The sequence below is a fragment of the Herpailurus yagouaroundi genome, unplaced genomic scaffold (assembly GCF_014898765.1).
Source record: "Herpailurus yagouaroundi ecotype Mexico unplaced genomic scaffold, PumYag 200, whole genome shotgun sequence".
In the NCBI taxonomy this organism is placed as follows: domain Eukaryota; kingdom Metazoa; phylum Chordata; class Mammalia; order Carnivora; family Felidae; genus Herpailurus; species Herpailurus yagouaroundi.
In genome coordinates this window covers 5224747-5245377 of record NW_024412431.1, presented here as the reverse complement: position 1 = coordinate 5245377, position 20631 = coordinate 5224747, and the positions used below count along the sequence as shown (strand labels likewise).

Genomic DNA, 20631 nt, shown 5'->3' with positions numbered 1-20631 from the left:
GTGGAGAACTTTCTATATAAACATGACATGTATATATATCAATCATAAGACACAGCCCAACTTAAGGTGAAAACTGCATTCAGGGATAGAAGGAGAACACTAACAAGTTAAGAGGATTTCAGCAGAGGAGGGCAGGGCTTCTGGAAGGTTTAACAGGCCTCCCTGCATCTTTAAAGGGAGAGGTGAATTAAGAGGTGGCTCTCGCCGTTGACAGAGGGGTCCGGGAAGATGCCCTTGGCTGTCTTCCCACCTGCAGCATTACCTGTGAGCAGCACCCTGAGCCCCGCAGGCCTCTCTGGCTCCGCTCAGCCCCTCTGGTCGACAGCAAAATGAAGCGAGGGAAAAGGAACCGAGTGTTTTATATGCACGTGCTTCCCCGTGCCTTCTCTCCCCACGATGTACGTTCCCAGGCCCAGCCGGGGAGGCTGGCAATGAGTTCACTTCCATGTGGCGTCCACGACACCCCAGGTGAGCCATAATGTGGCAGAAGATGCAGTTCCCAGGCCCGCTCCTCAGACCGCGCCTGGAGGGGCCTGGCAGGAAACATTCTTAGGGTCTGGTGATCGTGGCTTAGCACTACCCACGGGATCCCCTCCTCATCCGCACATGAAAACTCAGAGTTCAGGTAACTTTTGGGCCAAAAAGTGGGGGGGAGGGGGAGGGCCAAATTCCAAAGTGCCAAAAGATGAGCCGTGACCAGCTTCATGACGGAAAGGCAGGAGCTCAGGGTCAGGACTGCCAGCCCCGAGGGGCAGCCGTGTACCCCACAACCATGTGAGGGTCCTTCCTCCTCATCCGATTGCAGTGTCTTTGGGAGGGGGGGGGCATCAGCGATGCGACTAACTGCCTGAGCGTGCCCGCTGCCTTGCTCTGCAAGCCAGTGTCTCTAACAGATGTGCACATGATCGCCTGTTCCGCCAGGGGCCAGGGCTTACAGCGAGCGAGGAGCTCAAAGACACAAACTACCAGAAGGTGCTAAGTGCTGTGCAGAGAACTAAAACAGGAGAGGTGACAGGTGGCGAGTGTGGCCTGAGTGGATCAGGGTGGGGGGAACCTCTCAAGAGGAGGTGACATTCATGCTGAGCCCTGAATGACGGGATTCCCAGACAGGAAGGGCAAAGCCATCTCTCCTGAAACACTGGTATTTAGCACAGGGGTTGCACGACTCAACCCAGCCCTGGGGATCCCCATCCCCAGCCAGGAGATTCTGTTAGACTTTATTCTCTGGTGGAAATAATATTCCACAACATACTGTTTCGGACTACACATACCTCCCCAAGAATTCTGATACTCCCCTCACTCCCCACAAAGAGTATGTTTCCCCAACCTTCCCTCCTCCCACTGACCCACCCTTCTCCTGAGTCAGACTCTTGAGGGGTCCTGGGGAACAACTTCCCCCAAGAGTGGAGGCTCCGGGTCTGTGACCTGCCTCCTGATGTTCCAGGATGCCCCAGTGCCAGTGCGAAACCGCCCTCCCCCAAACTCGGCCGGCCCGCCCTCACCCTGAGGACAGGCACTGTTCCCACGGGCCCCACCACAAAATTGGCATGGCCCCGGCCAGTGCTCCCTGGTCCCTTTAAAAAGGAAAAACAGAGTTCAGAAGGACCTGGACAATGGCACAAACCCTGCAGTCTGTGGGGCCAACTGAATGGCCTGGGGACTCTGCTTACATAAGAGCCTGGTTCGAGCAGGGACAGGGCCAGGGCCGTGCCAGCCTGCCAGTCACTGTGACCTACTGAGAGGCTCTTTATCCCTCAGAGAGCTGGGAAAGGCTCGTGGCCCATCTCTAACTAACCACGAGACTGGCGGGGCGGTGGCGGTCGGGGGAGCGGGGGGGAGCCCCAAACACCATCCACACCCACCAGTCAGTAATAAGGAACAACTACTCTGCCCATTTATGCAACACACAGCAGAACGCGAGGACCCCTCCCCACCCCCCCCCCCCCCCCGGGGACTTAAAAAATAAACCGCCCTCTTAAAGTTGACCTTTTAGGCAAAATCAACAGAGAAGGGACTTCATCACCCTCAGGGTAAAGTCCACAGGTCTCTGGCCAGTCGGCCTCATCACTCGACATGGGCCATCCACAAAGTCAGGCTTCCCGGCCTCTGCACATGCTGTCCCCTCCCCTTCCCTGAAAACCTTCCCTTTAGGGCCTCGGCTCGATGAAAAGACCTGGAGGGCAGAGGCTGCGGTTAGTCCGTCTTCCTGGAGAGTGACAGGCACAGAGAAATGCACTGGAGCGAATGAACGAATGAATAAATGGCAGAAGGAAACAGATAAGTGGAGGCCCACGACAGGAGACCGCTCAGACCAGGACGACCCGCAAGCATCCCGTGTGGCCGGGGACAGGCCCAGGGACGGAGCTGGCAGCTCGTGGTGAGGCCCAAGCATGGGGAGGAGAGGATGATGCGGAACAGGCTGGCTGGCCGCGGCGGCGCTGGACCCGGGGCTCGCGGACAACGGGCCGTTAAGAAGCCAGCTTCCCTGGGTCATGATCAGTAAGGACTGACTAGGCCCAACGCGGGAGATGCAGTTCTCAGCCAGGTCCCTGCAGCAGCCCCACACTCGCCCCTCTGCGCCCCGGGAGCCTGACCACCAGGAGAAGACGCATTCGTGCATCTCGTCAGTCAGTAAGGAGGCGCCGGCCAGGCGCCGGGGAAGCTGCAGGGACAAGACACAGAGTCCCTCCCTGCCGTCACCAAGCTCACAGTCTGACCGTGTAGAACCCAAGTGAAAATGCAACCACGGCCCAAGGTGGGCCCGATGGACGGGAGCAGGGTGCCAGGGGGTGGGGCGGGGGTCATCCTCCAGGTAAGATGGTCCAGGAAGGCCTCTCTCTGCAGGACGTGGAAGCTGAGCTCTCAATAAGTAGCGGCCGGGGAAACACAGAGGAAGAGCCTTCTGACTGAGGAAACAGGCAGATGCTCAGGGCTGGAATGGGGCTGTGGGCGTTTGAGGAGACGAAAGACAGAAGTGTAGAGGGTGAGGAAGGCAGGGGACAGAAGACGACGAGGAGCCCGAGAGACGGTTCTGAGGCCCGGGTGCTAAGATCCTCCCATTTACATGGGAGAAGCCCCTGCAGCCGCTGCAGGGTGCGGAACATGCCAGAAGCTGCCCGGCTTCCAAGGGAGCAGGTTTGACGGCCATCAGATGGGCAGACCCACCCGAAGCACCCACTTCCTGGGACGGCTCTCTGTCCCACTAAGTCCGAAAAGTGGGTTCTGACTGTGCTTCCACTTGGCCCAGGGAAAGAGGTCGTCCCCAAATGTGACCTCCACCGTGTGTGACAGTGTATCAAGACTGACCACCGGCTGCTTCCTCCCTCTTCTGGGCATACCATTTAGCATGAACCCATCTCCAGCAGCTTCCGTGAAGGAGGCCTCCGTGGCCCGGTTCACTGGCAAGTCATAAGGCTTTCAAGAGAGGCCACGTGCAGAAAGCATTTCCGAGACCTGACCGATGCGGCTCTCCCGATCCGTCCAATGATTTGTCCTGAACCACCTAACGCTCTGTACCCCGACTGCGGGCCAGGAAGTGTGCTGGACACGTCACACTCCCCAGCGGCCCTCCGAGACAGGTGTCCTTACCCTGGATTCATGGGAGAGAAAACCGAAGCTCAAGCAGGGAGAACTGTCTGTCCCAAGGGCAGAGCCGGTGGCCTCCAAAGACATCCACCCCTCAACGCACAACCGCCCAGGCCCACCCACAGTGAAGCCCCCCCCCCCCGTGGCCCACCAGAATCCTGGCTCTGCCACTCGCTGAGGGACTAAGGGCCCGTCGCTTCACTCCTCTGTGCCCCAGTTTCCCCATCTGTCAAACAGAGAGAAGAACGGTCCCTACCCCATGGGTTCGTTACCAGGATTAAATGAGTTATCAGCTAAAAGCGCTCAGAGTGAGTACCAAGCCGGTAGAGGCGTTCTGAGGAGGAGGATTCCCTGGCAGTCCCCAGGTATTAAAACATCCTCTGCTGCCACCGCCACCCAGCCCAAGGTCTGGCCAAATCTGTCGGTGAAAGCGCACGGACTGCCAACCAAACTCAAGGGCGGAGTCCCTTCCTAGCACAGTCCCCACTCAGGGCTGTCTGTCCACTCGCCACTTACCTCTCCTCAGGAACCGGTTATTCAAGAGGTTCTGCGCGGCTCCGAGGGAGCTCCCGGGTCCCACCCAGGCTCACCTAGGCCCACCCCGCCCACCACTCCGATCCTCCCACTCACCTCCCAGCCTCAGCCCCGCCCCCGCCCCGCCTCCCCTGCCTAGGCCCCGCCCTCCCCGCCTAGGCCCCACCTCTCCTGCCTAGGCCCCGCCCTCCCCGCCTTGGCCCCATCTCCGCTGCCTAGGCCCCGCCCCCCCCGCCTCGGCCCCACCTCCCAGACTTAAGCTCCGCCCTTCCCACTCAACCCGACCCAAGGCTCTTGGGCCAAGGCACACCAACACAAGGAAGGTCTTTAAACCTCACGGCGGGGGGGGCGCCTGGGTGGCGCAGTCGGTTAAGCGTCCGACTTCAGCCAGGTCACGATCTCGCGGTCCGTGAGTTCGAGCCCCGCGTCGGGCTCTGGGCTGATGGCTCGGAGCCTGGAGCCTGTTTCCGATTCTGTGTCTCCCTCTCTCTCTGCCCCTCCCCTGTTCATGCTCTGTCTCTCTCTGTCCCATAAATAAATAAATAAATAAATAAAAATAAAAGTTTATTAAACCTCACGGCGGCTTTCCCGGCCTGCCAATCCCAATCCGGCTCCCCCCTCTAGAACTCCGAGGGACAGCCCATCCGATTTTAGGGCCAAGAGAGACCCTCGGCCAGCACTCCACACCGACACACAGAGCCTCTCCCACTCTCCCTCCAGGGACGCTTTGTCCTCAGAACAGTGGCGCGGCGTTGCACAGCACAGCCTGGCCACCAGCAGCCTTTGGAAGCATCAGCAGCGACAGAAACTGGAAAGGCGCAAACCCAGGGCTCAAGCCCAGCTACACGGCTTCCTGACTCTGTGACCTTCCGCAACTTAATTTGCTTCTCTGAGCCTCAGTTTCCTTATGTGCAAAGTAGAAGTAATACTCGTGCCCACCCGATCACCTGTGCTTGTTGGTGCCCCCCCCCCCCCCCGCCATTCCTCTTCTACGGATGGGCAATCAGACAGACCTGAGTCTGGATCCCCTCTCTGCCACAACATGACCTTGGGTAAGTTGGGCAAGTTCCTTCACCTGAGCCTCGTGTTCCTTATCCACAAATGTGAGCAAAGAGTACCCACCTCTCAGGTTTTCGGACAGATACAATAAATGTGACCTGTCCCTGCTATTAATCCAGCAGGATTGATTATCTGGCCCAAGAAGAGGGGATCACAACCAGCATCCCAGCCTGTCTGCAAATGCAAAACCAGTCCCAAAGACATTTTTGGAAGGCCTTTTCTTTCGATGCAGCATGCAGAAGGGTGTGAGAGTGAAGAGGTCAAGCAGTCCCCATTTCAGAACACCAACACCTTTCTGCAAACAGGCGCCACATTTAAGGTACGAAAGTCGGAGACCCACACATAAAACGGGCTCAACAGTCAGAGAAACCCAAAATATCCCTCACCTATTCCAAAAGGCTACAAGAATTCAGAAGAAAAAAGTATAAAAAAAACCCAGCAGACACCCAAGATCCCACCTCCCAGATTTAAGAATTATTTACATCAGATTCCTTTTTTTTTTTTTAATAAAACAGACATAGCTGAAAGCCTTCCACACCCCTTTTCTCCCCACTCCCTCTCCCCAAGCAACGGTTCCTCTGTGTGATTCCCACATACTTCTAACCTCTGATCACAACATATCCACTTATTATGTACATATCCATAAGCAGTACAAATAAATCTCTCTCATTTGGTACTTTTTGAAATACATAGAATCTTTTGCAGCTTGCTTTTTTCCACTCAACAGGATATCTGGAGATTTACGAAAGGACTGGGAAACCAAAGTAGATTCTCTTTTCATAAAATGGAACTGTGCTCAACAGTTAAAATGAATGAACCAGGGCTACCTGTAGCACCCTCTGATGATATATTTCCATCAACTTCCTAATGTTCTTTCATACTGACCTTTGCCTTCACAGGTTGCATTTGCCCCAATGAGCAGTCACAGAAAGGCTCAAAGTAGTTAATCAAGCTGCTCTGGTCAGTGACACAGTTATGTACTGAGTGGCAGAACCAGGATTCAGCCCCACCCCTGCCCAAAGCCCACACACTTAAGACACCATTAACCATGGGTCTACTTTCTCCTTAATTTTTGCCTTCCAGCCCAGTTTTCTGGCTCTAAACAACTGCCATTTGACCAGAACTCCACCTTCCAGAACTTTCACATGCTTATTCCTGTGGCGTTAGTGGAAGCAAAACTTGCCTGAGGCAAGGTACTGTGTTGGTCTAGGATTAGTCGCAAAATTAGCACCAACAGAGCTACCCTTTTTGGGGGAGGGGGGGTGGAAGATCCTACATAAGGGCAGTGGGGACCCCAAGAGGATGAGGCTTCCTTGTCTCCAGGTACCCATCCAGAGGAAACAGGCAGTGATAGGCAGTGACGGGCAGTGGTGGGCAGTGAAGGGCTCAGAAGACTGAGAGGCGCTGATCTTCCTGGGAATTAACAGACTCATTTACAAGACACAACAGCTGTTTTTCCAGTTACGCCTGGGATCATTACTTTGAGCTCTCATCTGCAATGGCAAAAACAGCAATAAAAAAAATATGGAAGGAAGGAAGGAAGGAAAAGAAAAAAGAAAAGAAAAAAGAAAGAAAAGAAAAGGAAAGAAAAGAAAAGAAAAGAAAAGAAAAGAAAAGAAAAGAAAAGAAGAAAAGAAAAGGAAAGAATGCTGTAATGTAAGATAAGCAGCTCTCTTATCAACCCTGATCCGACCCCAAGACAATCCCAAGGCCTCCTTTGCCTTCCAAGAAACCAGCTTCAGCCAGGACCCAAAGGTGACCCGTTTTATCTGCTTCATCTCAACTAGTCCACTGAAGGGATACTTCTTCCTCCCAGATCACAGAGGGGACACTGGCAGTGATGGTAAACTGTTACTGAAACAGCAACAAATCTCCCCTCCAGCTGGAATCCCAACCGCCATGACATCAGACCTCACGCTCCATCAGCGCCCTGTGTGACACTCCATGCAGATCACATTTTTCTGAACATCACTTCTATCGTTTGTAAACTCCACTTCATTATCTCGAGGTCTCTCTCGGAGCCACAAAGGTCTTTTGAGGGAGGTGAACCCCTCGGTGGACAGGGGCTCACTTGGGGGTGAAGGATGGGCTTAGTTTCAAATAGAAATATATTCTTTGATGAAGATAACCGAAACCTTTACTCAAAGTTTGTTAAATGGGAGTGGAAGTAGTATCCGTGCTATTTTTACTGTTCTGCAACAGACACTTGGAGTAAAACTATTCTGCTTGCTGGGAGACAAGGGATCCTCCCACACGGAAAGTGTAGCTATCACCTTGGGGTACTTGGCAAATGTTAGCAGAAAATGAGAATAGAGAACACAGCAAAATAATTTTTTTCCCTCCAAGGTCACTTTGAACAGTGGGTTTGAAGCTCCCCCCTTCCTTCCGGCAGGAAAAAGACTTATTTCCATAAGGTAGAGCACGTTCTCCAGTGCAAGCCACAGGCCTCAGCCTGCACCGTTTCTGGAACAAATGTGCTCACCCCAAGGGTCCTCAGAGGCCTACTTTATCTGATTGCTAACTAAGGAAACTAAAACTCCACTTTGCAAAATGCCATTTCGATCTTCCTTCCCGCATCTTTCAAACTGTGGCTTTTGGGGCGCCTGGGTGGCGCAGTCAGTTAAGCGTCCGACTTCACCCAGGTCACGATCTCACGGTCCGTGAGTTCGAGCCCCGCGTCGGGCTCTGGGCTGATGGCTCAGAGTCTGGAGCCTGTTTCCGATTCTGTGTCTCCCTCTCTCTCTGCCCCTCCCCCGTTCATGCTCTGTCTCTCTCTGTCCCAAAAATAAATAAACGTTGAAAAAAAAAAATTAAAAAAAAAAAAAAAAAAAACTGTGGCTTTTTCTCCGGGAGTGTAAGAGGGTTTGAGAGGGAAAACCGTATTAGAACTTTATTCTATAATCATAAAGTTGAATGGGGCACGAGAGATCGTTGAATCCTACCTCCTCATTCCTGGTACTGTGTCAAAAATGAGCGAGGACTTCCAAGTTTCAAATTAAAAAAATAATTAGCAAAATAATAATAACAATAAAGGGGGCAGACACAGGTAATGGTATGTATGCAACCCGAGAATAAAAACAAGAAATCTCGGGGGCGCCTGGGTGGCTCAGTTAGTTCAGTGTCTTGACTTCGGCTCAGATCATGATCTCTCGGTTCGTGATTTCCAGCCCCGCATTGGGCTCTGTGCTGACCGCTGGATCCTGGAGCCTGCTTTAGGTTCTCTATCTCCCCCTGTCTCTGCCCCTCTCATGCTGTGTCTCTGCCTCTCAATAATAAATAAATGTTAAAAAAAAGGGTTTTTTTTTTAATTAAAAAAAAAAAAAACAAGAAATCTCTCCTTTCACTTATATGTGAAGTACCTAACGTAGTCAAATTCATAGAGACAGAAAATAGAAGGGCGGTTGCTAGGGGCTGGACAGAATGGGGAACAGGGAGTTAGTGTTCAATGCGGACAGAGTTTCAGTTTTATAAATTCAAAAGAAAAGAGTTCTGGAGATGGATGGTGGTGATGGGTGCACAATGATGTAAATGTACTTAATGCCACTTACAAATGGTTACATGATAAATTTTATGTTATGTGTATTTTGCCACAATTTTTTAAACTGAGGAGAAAGAAAAAAAAAAAGACATCTCTACCTGCTAGTTTTCATTTGGGGACCAGCATGGCCTAGGGGCTGGCAACTAAGACCCGAGTCCTGAGTTTCTCTCTCTGTTCTGCATTTACCCTCTGGGCTTTGGGTAAGTCATTTGACATCTCTGAGACTATTTCTTCATCTGTAAAAATGGGAATAATAATAATAGTCCCCAACCTCATAGGCCTATGAGGATAAAAAATAAGAGAACATAATCTCATAGCACAAGAGTAATCACACGCTAAGTTATTATGCGTTTTAAGAATAAATTAGTTTATTATTTAATGTTATTTGAAAGTCAGTACTGATCAAATAATTAAATTATTAATATTCTATTATCAGCTAGATCGATAAGCGCATCAGACTTCGTTTTAAGGGAAGCAGCAGCCCAAGTTAGGAGTCAGGGGACCTAGGCTTCAAGAATGGCTGTGCGCGTGAGATTTCTCCCAGGTGACACGCAGGGATTGACTGAGACGATCTCTTAGATTACCAAAAAGCAAGATCAGCTTTGCTACTCGGCGGGAGCCAGACCTGGAACTGCACCTCCCTCACCGCCTAATCTCCCCGCGGACGTCCCGGACGAGGGAAGGGGTCCAAAGATCTTGCCAGAGGCTGGTTGCAAAGCCATTTCCTAAACCGAAGGAGGTAGCATAGTGCAACACTTATGCAAGACACCCTCGGATCGGGAGCCAGGGTCCCGCACCTTTGTTCCTCCCCTTGCCAAGTCTGCCCCGGCCCGCTGGGGGAGCTGCAAGGAACCTGCAAGCTTCCCACATCCTGCAGAGACCACAAGAAAAGGCAACCCCTCAACAGCCTAGGTTGCAGAATTAGAAATACGCCCCTGCACATGCGCGGTGCGATTTACGAGTGGCCCCGGGACACGACGCGCGCCCACTGCGCCTGCGCCGTCCCGCTCGCCCTTTGGGGCACAGGACCAGAAAGGGGGGGTCCCAGGGTCCCACGAAGAAGAAAAACGAATGAGTCTGCGGCGGCCGCCAGGTCCCGGTTTCCTCGTTCCTTACCTCATAGTGTTTCATGGCTTCTTCACACGACCCCTACTAATCCCGCTGCCGCTGCTGCCTACCTGCGCGCGACAAGGAACAGGCTCCCTCACGCGCTCGCGACCGCCGCGCGAGACTAACATCGGTTCCGCGTCCGCCCCGCCCCTCCCTGCCACGAGCGCCCCTACAGCCAATCAGCGCGCGGGGCGCTCACCTTCGACCCCGCCCCGCGGGGCAGGTCTTGAGCGAGGACTAGCAGCTCTCGCCACGAGCCTGGCCAATCAGCTTGCGGGACACAGGGAAGCGCTAAAAGGTGCTTGGCCACCCACCAATCAAAATAAGGCCTCGGCGCCGCGCGCCCTTTGCCCGCCTCTCGGTGGCGTCGCTGTGGAAACCGAGGGAAGCAAAGGTTACCGTAAAGCTGGGGGCGGGAGCAAAAAGTTCAGTGACAGGGGGAGCATCATCCGCCTGGCTGGAGGTGCGGCTGTGAACTCCCAGGTGGGCAGCCCCCTGGGTAAAGGGGAGCAACCTGAAAGGGATAGGAGCTGGGGGCGTGTGCTTGGGCTCCTGGATGGAGAAGCCTCTCCAGCGAGGGAACCCCCCCCCCCATCTGTCATGAATCGGAGGGGGAAATGCCTTCACTGCCCTTTTCAATGCAAGCCCCACCGCCCCACCTTGTCCGGCCCCATAGGCGGAGGGCCCACACTTGTCCACCTGTGCGGTCCAGCATGGTCACCACTGGTCACATGTAGCTAGTGAGCCCTTGAAATGTGGCTGGTTGGTGCAAATTGAGATGTGTTGTAAATGTAAAACACACACTGACTTCAAAGACTTAGCATTGAAGAGAATGTAAAATAAAAATCTCACTAATAACCTTTAATGTTAATTACAAGTTGAAATGATAGTATTTTGGATATATTGGATTAAAATAGATTATTAAAATTAAGTTCCCCTGTTCCTCTTTACGTTTTTCAACATGCCTGTTGGAACATTTAGAATCACAGACCTGGCTTGCATTTGTGGCTGGTAGTTGTGCCTTTACTGGACAATGCTGGTCTGGGGTTATGCCATGCTTTTGCTCCTTTGTCATGAGCAGGCTGGGAAAGTTGGGCACCACCTCATACACGCACACACAAGCGCGTGCACGCACACACACACACACACACACACCACACACAAGATTACAGGACAGGGTAAGCAGTGAGTAGCACCTGGCACACGCCCTCACCTACCTTCTCTCCTTTCTCCTGGTTCCGGACCCTACCCCTGAGCCTTCATCAACCGTTGAACCCTTTGGAATTTACAAGCCTGACATCAGAGACAGTGGTGAGAAGTCCTCAAAGGTAGATCACTGATTCACCGGGGAGCAGGGTGGGGCAAGGTGAGTCAGTGCTTAGCACTTAGTCATCCAGGTTCGGTTCTGGAAACTTCTGAAGCTACAGCTTTTGGGGACCAGTGACTCCCAGTGAAGGAAGCCAACGCTGTGGTCTTCAGAAACACACGATGTTTTTTGCCCAGGTCTATCTGGGCAAAAGAGGTGAAAACCTAAATGTGTTTTATAATTGTGCTTTCAAAAACACAGATCTTTCTCGATTGGCAATTGAGGGCTCACGGTATCTTGAGATCCTTTGTGTCCTGACAGCCTTCACTCCCTGCCCTCACTGAGGGGGGACAAGAGGAGTAATCACCTAGAAACCAAAAATTAAAACCCTACCAAGTTGAGTTACTTGAAACATCTTAATGGTGCAGCGCTGAGGGGCACATTTGAACTGCTAAAATCTAGCCACGTTTTGCTACTTTGCCCGTCAATTTTCAGCTTCTCTAATGTGGGCTGGGTCCGTGTGTCTTCTGCCATGCTGCATTGCAGCCAATAAGGTGTGTGGGGTCCAAACAGATGTCATTTTGGAGAGAGTCCATGTACATTCCTACGGACTCAGAACATCCTGGAATGTACCTTTTGAGACTGCTTTCCTGAGCCTTATACTCACTCAAAAGGCACAAAATCATTCTGTGATCCTACGATATCGTGTGCCAGCAAGGGCACACAAATAATTTCCACCCTCTTTTCATCCACAAGAAGCTCATAAAAAGGCAGGATCTAGCCCAGAAAGAAGAATTCCTCCTTTTTTTTTTTTTTAAATGGATATTGCAGATGCAAGGACCCCTTATTGGCCTCATCTGGCTTCCACTAACCAGGCTGTCAGAAATAATATCCACCTTCAGAATGAAGACTGGCCACTTTGTTCGAACCATTCATGATACTCTACTGAGGCTCTCACTGTGCCTGTCAGTTAGGGACAGCTAGACCCTCCTTCTGTCCCCAGCATCCCCAGCACAGTGGCTAATTCGCAACAGTCACAGTTCACGTTTGCTGAGCCAGCTATGACAAGCCCCTTCAGGCAATTTCCAAAGGGGAAATTGCAGAAAAGCCTGGCGCAGTGGCAGCACTGAAGGATGAGCGAGGGCTCCTTGGATCTCGGATCTGGTGGAACCCAGGGTCATTTGGATGATGAAACTCTGGTGTGTCTGTCTATCTTACAGGCTCCTTTTGTATTTCCCACATGCAAGTAGGTAGGATCTTGATTTCTCTGGGAACCTGGCTTGGTTTGTTCTGGTGTATGCGATGGAGCTGGTTCAGAGTTGTGGGAGAGGTGAAGCCTAGAGCAGACAAGCCAGGGCTGGTTAGCAACTTGCCATTGTGTCAGGAATCCCAGAGAGAGGCTTCCAAAGTCCTACCCATCTTGCCTTCTTTAAGTCCGTAGAATTTTTTGTCTTTTTATTCAGCTATCATTTACATACAGTAGAATTTACCTTTTAGAGGGTACAGCTCAATATATGCAGCTGTGTCACCATCATCACACTCAAGATGTAGAAAATTTTCCATCACCCCCCCCCAAATTCCCCCGTATCCCTTTGTAGCAAATCCCAGCCCCTGGAAGCCACTGATCTGCTTTCTGCCCCAATACATGTACCTTTCCTAGAATGCCTTATAAAATGGCATCACAGCAGTAGGGTTCAAACAGTCTTTTGAATCTGGCTCCTTTGACTAACATAAGGCATTTGAGATTCATCTGCCGTGTTGTCTGTACCAATAGCTCGGTCCTTTTTAATGGCTGAATAGCATTCCAACATGTGGCTCGACCACAGTTTATGTATCCATTCTCCCACTGAAGGAAATTTAGGTTTTAATGGCTGTTGATAATTACACATCAAGCTTTGATAAACATTCGCTCGTGGGATTTTATGGGAACTTGGGTTTTTATTTCACATGGGTGTTCCACTAGGGGTGAGACTGTTGGCTCATACGGTGGTAGTGCTTTTGAAGGTCTTTTTAACGAGGAGAAGCAATGTTGAAAAAGTGGTGATGCATTCCTTAAAAATTAAGGCTTTGTCATCATCTGAATCACATTTTACACAAGCTGAGGGCTTACCTATAAACATTCAGTGTGCTGAACACTTTATACTTCAGCATTTCAGTCACTGGGTGACCGCAGGCAAGTGACATGACCTCTCAGAGCCTCAGTTTTTCCACTGCAACGTGCAGGTAATATTACGCCAACCCCATTGGATTATTGCGAGGATTAAATGAGTTATGGAGCATTTGGAGCTGGCTTGGCACATAGTAAGGCCATGTCAATAGTATAGCCGTTATAATGTTTATTTCCTGGCCCCTTTCAATTTCATCCTTATAGCAACCCTGGGAGGTAAGATCTCACTCTTACCTCCATTTTATAGGAAACATACCTATAATGATCAAGCAAGTTGTACAAGATCACACAGTCAGTAAATAAGTAAATAGTGGGTCCAAGATTTCAGCTGAGGCTGACTGACTCCAGGCTCACCTGCTTTGTTCCTATATCAGCAAGGGTTCTCCCAAAGAAACAGAACCAGGATATATGTGTGTGTGTGTGTGTGTGTGTGTGTGTGTGTGTGTGTGTGTGTTAAGAGATGTATTTCGGGGTGCCTGGGGGGCTCAGTCAGTTAAGCATCTGACATCATATTGGCTCAGGTCAAGTTCCAGCCCCACATCAGGCTCTGGGCTGACAGCTCAGAGCCTGGAGCCTGCTTCAGATTCTGTGTCTCCCTTGCTCTCTGCCCCTCCACTCTTTGTGCGCGCGCTCTCTCTCTCTCTCTCTCTCTCTCTCTCTCTCTCTCTCTCTCAAAAATAAACATTTAAAGAAATTTTTCAAAAAAAAGAAATATATATATAAGACATGTATTTCAAGGCATTGGTTTACACGATTGTGGGCACTACCTAGGCAAGTCTGAAATCTGTAGGGCTGACCAGCAGGCTAGAAACTCTTGGCCAGGAGCTGATGCTTCTTCCTCAGGGAAACCTAAGTATTATTTGCTTTTAAAGCCTTTCAACTGATGGGACAAGGCCCACCCACATTATCCAGGGTCATCTCCTATACTTAAATCAACTGACTATAAATGTTAACCACATCAACACTTACATTACTGTTTAATTGAGCATCTGGGTACTATAGCCCAACTAAACTGATGCATAAAATTAACCACCCCATCTTCTCAGAGTTGAGAGCTCAAGATCGGCTGAGGTTTCTGCAGAGGCTACTGTCCCAGTAACATTTTGAAGTGTCCAATGAGTGTCCAGGTCAAAAAATCCTAAGGAGAGGTGTTGGGGTTATTTTGCATATATTGGCGTTAAACAAAAATTCCTGAACATGACCCAGACTCACACAAGGAAGAGGGAGTCTCCAGCCCTAAGTTTGCCCCCAAATACAAAGACACCCAAAGTCATGTAAAGACCTTTGGAGGCTGCCATATTCGTAACTCTAAATTCATACTAGGGGCGCCTGGGTGGCTCAGTCGGTTGAGCGTCCGACTTCGGCTCAGGTCATGATCTCACAGCTGGTGAGTTCAAGCCCCGCGTTGGGCTCTGTGTTGACAACTCAGAGCCTGGAGCCTGCTTTCGATTCTGTGTCTCCCTCCCCCTCTGCCCCTAACCCACTCGCATTCTGTCTCTGTCTCTCTCGAAAATAAATAAATGGTAAAAATTTTTTTAATAAATTAAATTCATACTATAAAATACTAGCATGTAAGCATGAAACCCACAAGCGCTGGATTTTCCTTCCTGATGATGACTCTCCAGCTATTTATGTAACTTTTTGAAAAATTGAATTATTTCCCCCTTATGATGGTTCAGGACCCTGCTGTGTGTACTCACGGGTGCCCAGCCCAGATCCATCCTCCTGGGTTGACCAGTGTGTGTACTAATCCAATCCTTACTGACACAGTTACCCTTGGTGGGGTCAGTGAGTGGCCAAGGATGGCCGGAATCCCCCAGCTGGAAAGCAGCGGAAAGCCATGGTCTTCCTTCTCAGGAGTTTCAGCTTGCACAGGGGTGGCAGTCTCTAGAAGCTTTTTGCTGTGACGCTGCCAGGAAGGGGGTGGCTCAGCAGCCCATCATTCAACAAGACAGTTAGTCACCCCTTTGATAGTGCTTCCTCTGTGCCGGGTCTGTCCTGGGCACTTTACAAATGTTGACTCATGTCAATTTCTTTTTTTTTTTTTTTTCATGTTTATTTATTTTTGAGAGAGAGACAGAGAGACAGAGAGCAAGCAGGGGAGGGGCAGAGAGAGAGGGAGACACAGAATCCGAAGCAGGCTCCAGGCTCTGAGCTGTCAGCACAGAGCCCAACGCAGGACTCGAACTCACGAACTGTGAGATCGTGACCTGAGCTGAAGTCAGATACTCAGCCCACTGAGCCACCCAGGTGCCCCAACTCATGTCAGTTTCAAAGCCCTGTGAGGCAGGTACAACTAACTGCCGCCCCCATTGTACAGATGAGGAAACTGAGGCCCCACATGGCTCAGTAACCAGCCCAAGATGGTGCAGCCAGGAAATACTAGAACTGGAAATGAAACCTGCTGTCTGGCTCCAGAGCCAGCTGCACACCACCCTGACCTCCCAAGCAGTTCTTCCAGGAACATTCCGCCTCAGCCACCATCACTGCCGACCGCCTTTTCCCTACGGCCTTCTCAGGTGGTACCCCTTTCTGAGCCTCCTTTAGCCATCAGCCCTGTCTTTGACCACAGGCACCCCAGACTGTCAGAGCCAAAGGGGATCATGTTGCCCACAGAGGAGGAAACAGAGGCCCTGTGGGGTGTATGACACGTCCATGTCCCCCCAAATCATAAATGTAGTGGGGAGAAAAATGAAGCAGATGCATTAGAAACAGGCAGGAAATACTTACGAGCGTCCACTGTGGCCGGGCACCAGATACTGTTCCAGGCACTGGAGACCCAGCACTGACAACTGCAGGCCAGGAGGGAGGTGAATTGAACACGAAAAGTCAAAGAACGAGATAACTTCAGATTTCAATGGCAGGTAACGCGAAAGGCATGAGGAGGAGCCTTTTTCCCCCGGAGGGAAGATTACTCCGGAGAAGTGAGCTTTCGTCCTGGAGCCTCACCCTGCTTTATGGTGAGGACAGGGACAGTCCTGGGGCTCCTAATTGCATTCTCCCCACAGCCAAGAGAACGGTGGGTGTTTTTATTCCCCTGTTCCATAAGTCGGCGTAGGGGGGGAAAGCTGCGGCAAGGAAAGATTAGTCAACTTGCTCAGAATCACCCGGAGGGGAACCCACCCCCGGAGCCCGGTGAGATGTGTGCGACCAGCTCTACTGTCACCTGGGGCAGGGCGGGGCAGCTCTGATGGGCGTGGCCGCCTCCAGCCCTGCCCCTTGCCGGAGGGCAGTGTCGTAACCTATTGACCCAGGCTTCGGACGGGACTCGCCGCAGGCCGGGTCAGCAAAGGCAGTCAAAGAAGGTCGCGATTGGCTCCTCGCAGAGAGTGGGCGGGGCCTCCTTCGCTCGGTGCGCGCGCCGCCGCCGGGATGGGTTGCCGGGGGGTAGCGGGAAGGGGCGTGGCCGTGGGCGGGCGGCCGTTGGCAGCGTGGCCCCGCCCCGGATGTCGCGCGTCGCGGACTGGGCGGCGGCGATTGGTCGGAGCGGCGCAGGGGGCGGGGCGGAAGGTTCTGGAGGGGGCTGGCGGGCTCTGGAAGCTTCCGCCGGACGGGTATATAGAGTCCGGGACGGGGCGGCGGCGAAGCCGGGGTACGGCGATAGCTGGGCGGCGGGTCGCAAGCGAGGGCTATGGGCAAGGACTATTATCAGACGCTGGGCCTGGCCCGCGGCGCTTCGGACGAGGAAATCAAGCGGGCTTACCGCCGCCAGGCGCTGCGCTACCACCCAGACAAGAACAAGGAGCCCGGCGCCGAGGAGAAGTTCAAGGAGATCGCCGAGGCCTACGACGTGCTCAGCGACCCGCGCAAGCGCGAGATCTTCGACCGCTACGGGGAAGAAGGTGCGTGCGTGCGCGCGCGGCTAGGGGCGCGCCCCCGCCGTTTGACTGAAGGGGAAACCGAGGCTCGGTGGCCAGGCTGCGGCGTCCCTGGGGGACGCCTGGGTCCCGGTGGGCGAGCAGCCCCCGCCCTCCGGCCACGCGGGCCTCCGCCCTCGGATTGGCGGCCGCCCGATGGGAGGAGGAGTCCTGGCCGCTGTGCTTGCCCAGAAGCTTCTAGCAAGTCTGGGGCTGCCCCTCCCTAGGCGCCTCCGCCCACGTCCCCGAGCGGCCCCGGGGGTGCGGGTGCGGGCGGCAAGGAGGACAGCCTTAGCCGGGCCGGTGGCGCTAGGGCCCCGGGGGTCCGGGGCTCACCTGGGCCGAGGTGGCCGGCGCTGGCGTCCAGGGGCGCAGGGCGGGGCCTCTGGCTGCGCGCCGGGCGCGACCTGCGAGCCGGGAGCCTGCGACGAGCGCGCCGATTAGCGCCGACCTCGCTCCGGGGCCCCTGTGAGGGCGGAGTGAGGTAATCCCTGTAAAGTGCTTACCAAACCTGGTGCCAGGCACGTAGATGGCAGCGGGCGCCGGAGCAGTCCAGGTGCGGGGAGCGGCGGGGCCCGCCTCTGCCCGGCCTCCTTCCTCGGCGTAGGCCTCTTCGGGCAGGAGGAGGAAGCTTTCTTGTTGTCCAGTTGCCCGTTGATGACTCAGACTGGTTTCTGCGCTGGGTCTTAAGAAATGAAGTGGCTTCTTATGTAAGGATGGTGACAATTGGTGTCAGGGTGTGAGATTTTGAAAAGCTGTGTTTATTGTTTTGCTTTCACTTCTGCACTTCACACTTGACCAGCCCTAAAGTATTTTTTAAGAGGAAGCGCTTACTGAAGGTGGACCCTGGATCATGTCTTTTTCGTCTGATCTCTTAGTGGGTTCTTTGTAAGTTTTCACCTCCACGCAGGGAGCATAGGCAGTCAAGAAGTGGCAGGAGTTGGGTGGCCCTCAGAGAGGGCGCTTGGGCCCCTTGCCACTGTCCTGGCACCCTGAAGTACCTGGAGGAGGGGCGGTGAAAGCTTAGGGTTCTTCCTTGATCTTCTGTGACAGAGAAGGGAGGCCAAAAGACTTTTCCGCCCCCCCCCCCTCCGCCCCATGGCTCCCAAGCTTTTTTCCCTTAGCGAAAGGTCTTAGGGGGAGAGGCTCCCCGCCAACCATCTGATTTCCGACTTTGCCTTTCAGGCCTAAAGGGTGGTGGCCCCAGTGGCGGGAGCAGCGGTGGTGCTAACGGTACCTCTTTCAGCTACACGTTCCACGGAGACCCTCATGCCATGTTCGCTGAGTTCTTCGGTGGCCGCAATCCCTTTGACAACTTTTTTGGGCAGCGGAATGGGGAGGAAGGCATGGACATTGACGACCCGTTCTCTGGCTTACCCATGGGCATGGGTGGCTTCACCAACCTGAACTTTGTCCGCTCCCGTCCTGCCCAAGAGCCCACCCGAAAGAAGCAAGATCCCCCCGTCACACACGACCTCAGGGTCTCGCTTGAAGAGATCTATAGCGGCTGTACCAAGAAGATGAAAATCTCCCATAAGCGGCTGAACCCCGATGGAAAGAGCATTCGCAACGAAGACAAGATCTTGACCATCGAAGTAAAGCGGGGCTGGAAAGAAGGGACCAAAATCACCTTCCCCAAGGAAGGCGACCAGACCTCCAACAACATTCCAGCTGACATTGTCTTTGTTTTAAAGGACAAGCCACACAATATCTTTAAGAGAGATGGCTCTGACGTCATTTACCCAGCCAGGATCAGCCTTCGGGAGGTAGGATGCTAAGTAGGGTGCTATGGGGGGGGGGGGGGGGCAGGCGGTTGGTTTTTGAAGCCGTTTGACTTCATGACAGATACTTCTGAGCACTCAGGGGACAGGGCAAGACCGATCCAGGGACCTGGTTTTAGCAATAGGGACCTGGTGGCGCTTATCCTACATCAAACCGCGTCCGCGCAGGAGTCGAGCGCCCTAAGCTGCCTTCCATCTAACGTTCTCTCTTTGCTCTCCCAAGGCTCTCTGTGGCTGCACGGTGAACGTACCCACTCTGGACGGCAGGACCATACCCGTCGTGTTCAAAGATGTCATCAGGCCTGGCATGAGGCGAAAAGTTCCTGGAGAAGGCCTCCCCCTCCCCAAAACGCCCGAGAAACGCGGGGACCTCATTATTGAGTTCGAAGTGATCTTCCCTGAAAGGATCCCCCAGACATCAAGAACCGTACTGGAGCAGGTTCTTCCGATATAGTCACCAGGGTTTCCCAAGGACTGACCGGAGACCTTTCCAGAGCTCAAGGATTTCCAGACTGTTCCACCAGTTGTGGACCCATGAGAGGGCGGGAGGGCCCAGGGAGGGCTTTCGTACTGCTGAATGTTTTCCAGAGAATATATTACAATCTTTCAAAGTCGTGCACTAGACTTAAGTGGTTTTTCGAGCGATAGGGCGGCAGGTGATGGGGACCGAAGGAAAAGGCCTTCCAGTCTGTCCCACTGGGTCCTGCAGCCTTCCTTGGATGGGCCCACACCCTCCTCCGGGCCCTGCCTGTGGGTGAGAGGCAGACTCACAGCTGGGCTTGATCCGTCTGTAGCCCTTTGCTTGTGTGGCCATTAGCTGGTATCAGCCTGCCGTCTCGGTTCCCAGGCCCTGTTCGCTCCTCAGTTTTTGTTGTGTGATCAGTTCGTGTTTTATTCTGTATTTGTCTCCCACGTCTTGCTGTTCCTCTGAAGAACCCTATTTTCTCTTTCGCCATCTCAAATTGAGAACTGACCTAGACTGTTTTTGCAAAACTGCCTGGCCAGCACCCACAAGCAATACCTCTCGTTCCAGCAGGACCAAGGGCGCCGGCCTCGTGTGAATGAGCTGCACAGACGCTTCTCCCTGGAGGGCCTAGGGCCCTGGACAGAGCTGGGGGCCTTCTCGACCCCTGACTCCGAGGCCAAGTGCACTCACTTAAGGGTCATACTCTTTCTTTCTTCTGTAAGGCAATCTTTAGGCACACCTGGGACTTACCGGCGATCCGGGTAATTTTGTGTTTAACGGACTCTGGACTCTTTCAAAAGGATCTGATCCTTTTGATTTTGCACAGCCCTGGCTATAATCCCTTTTGATAAAAGGGTCTTTGCTTCTGATTACAGGAGCACTGTGGAACGTTTGTAAATATGTTTTTATAATTCCGTGTAACGTTGGTGTGCACTCACAGGAAACCGGCCCCCGGCAACTGCTGCTTTCTGTATCGGGCCATGATGGAACTCCAAAGGAACCTTGGGAGTCGGGGAGGGGGGCAGGGGGGGAACAAAGTGTCTGTTCCCTGCAGGCCAGTCTGGTGCTCAGACATTGGGACTCATTGTAAGCTGCCACTGCCAGCACGAGACCAAAGCGTGTGACTTGTCAATGTGCAGCACGACAGCATTAAAGACCGATGCTAAACCTCAGGGGGGCAGTCCTGCGACTCTGTTTGAGGGCTTTGCTGGCTGGGGCTGGGGCGGTG

General features: G+C 52.8%; 1 protein-coding gene and 3 long non-coding RNA genes across 6 annotated transcripts in view; 2 read left to right on the top strand and 2 right to left on the bottom strand.

Annotated features, from left to right (window-relative positions):
- The window catches only part of LOC121014112 (uncharacterized), an 8328-nt gene extending 2725 nt beyond the window's left edge, over window positions 1–5603 (top strand). Inside the window, exon 2 of the long non-coding RNA XR_005783042.1 lies at window positions 4840–5603. This is a non-coding gene — a long non-coding RNA (uncharacterized LOC121014112). The remainder of the gene's footprint in view (window positions 1–4839) is intronic.
- Window positions 1–10062, bottom strand: part of LOC121014108 (uncharacterized) — a 13667-nt gene extending 3605 nt beyond the window's left edge. The window contains exons 1-2 of the long non-coding RNA XR_005783039.1: window positions 9833–10062; window positions 6297–6307 (exon numbers count right to left, since the gene is read on the bottom strand). This is a non-coding gene — a long non-coding RNA (uncharacterized LOC121014108). The remainder of the gene's footprint in view (window positions 1–6296; window positions 6308–9832) is intronic.
- Window positions 10063–10666: 604 nt separating this feature from the next.
- Window positions 10667–16835, bottom strand: LOC121014114 (uncharacterized). Its single transcript, XR_005783044.1, has 2 exons — window positions 16030–16835; window positions 10667–12469 (listed from the first exon to the last, which is right to left on the bottom strand). It is a non-coding gene; the product is annotated as an uncharacterized LOC121014114 (long non-coding RNA).
- An 11-nt stretch (window positions 16836–16846) lies between these two features.
- Window positions 16847–20575, top strand: DNAJB1 (DnaJ heat shock protein family (Hsp40) member B1). 3 transcript variants are annotated; one of them, XM_040450157.1, is made up of 3 exons: window positions 16847–17141; window positions 18342–18922; window positions 19161–20575. In XM_040450157.1, the coding sequence occupies exons 1-3, from the start codon at window positions 16931–16933 to the stop codon at window positions 19389–19391; spliced, it is 1023 nt and encodes a 340-aa protein (XP_040306091.1). In that variant the 5' UTR covers window positions 16847–16930; the 3' UTR covers window positions 19392–20575. The 3 variants fall into 3 exon arrangements, with proteins under 3 accessions (XP_040306091.1, XP_040306093.1, XP_040306092.1); XM_040450159.1 differs by lacking the exon at window positions 16847–17141 and adding an exon at window positions 17204–17357; XM_040450158.1 differs by lacking the exon at window positions 16847–17141 and adding an exon at window positions 17441–17640.
- Window positions 20576–20631: the final 56 nt, after the last annotated feature.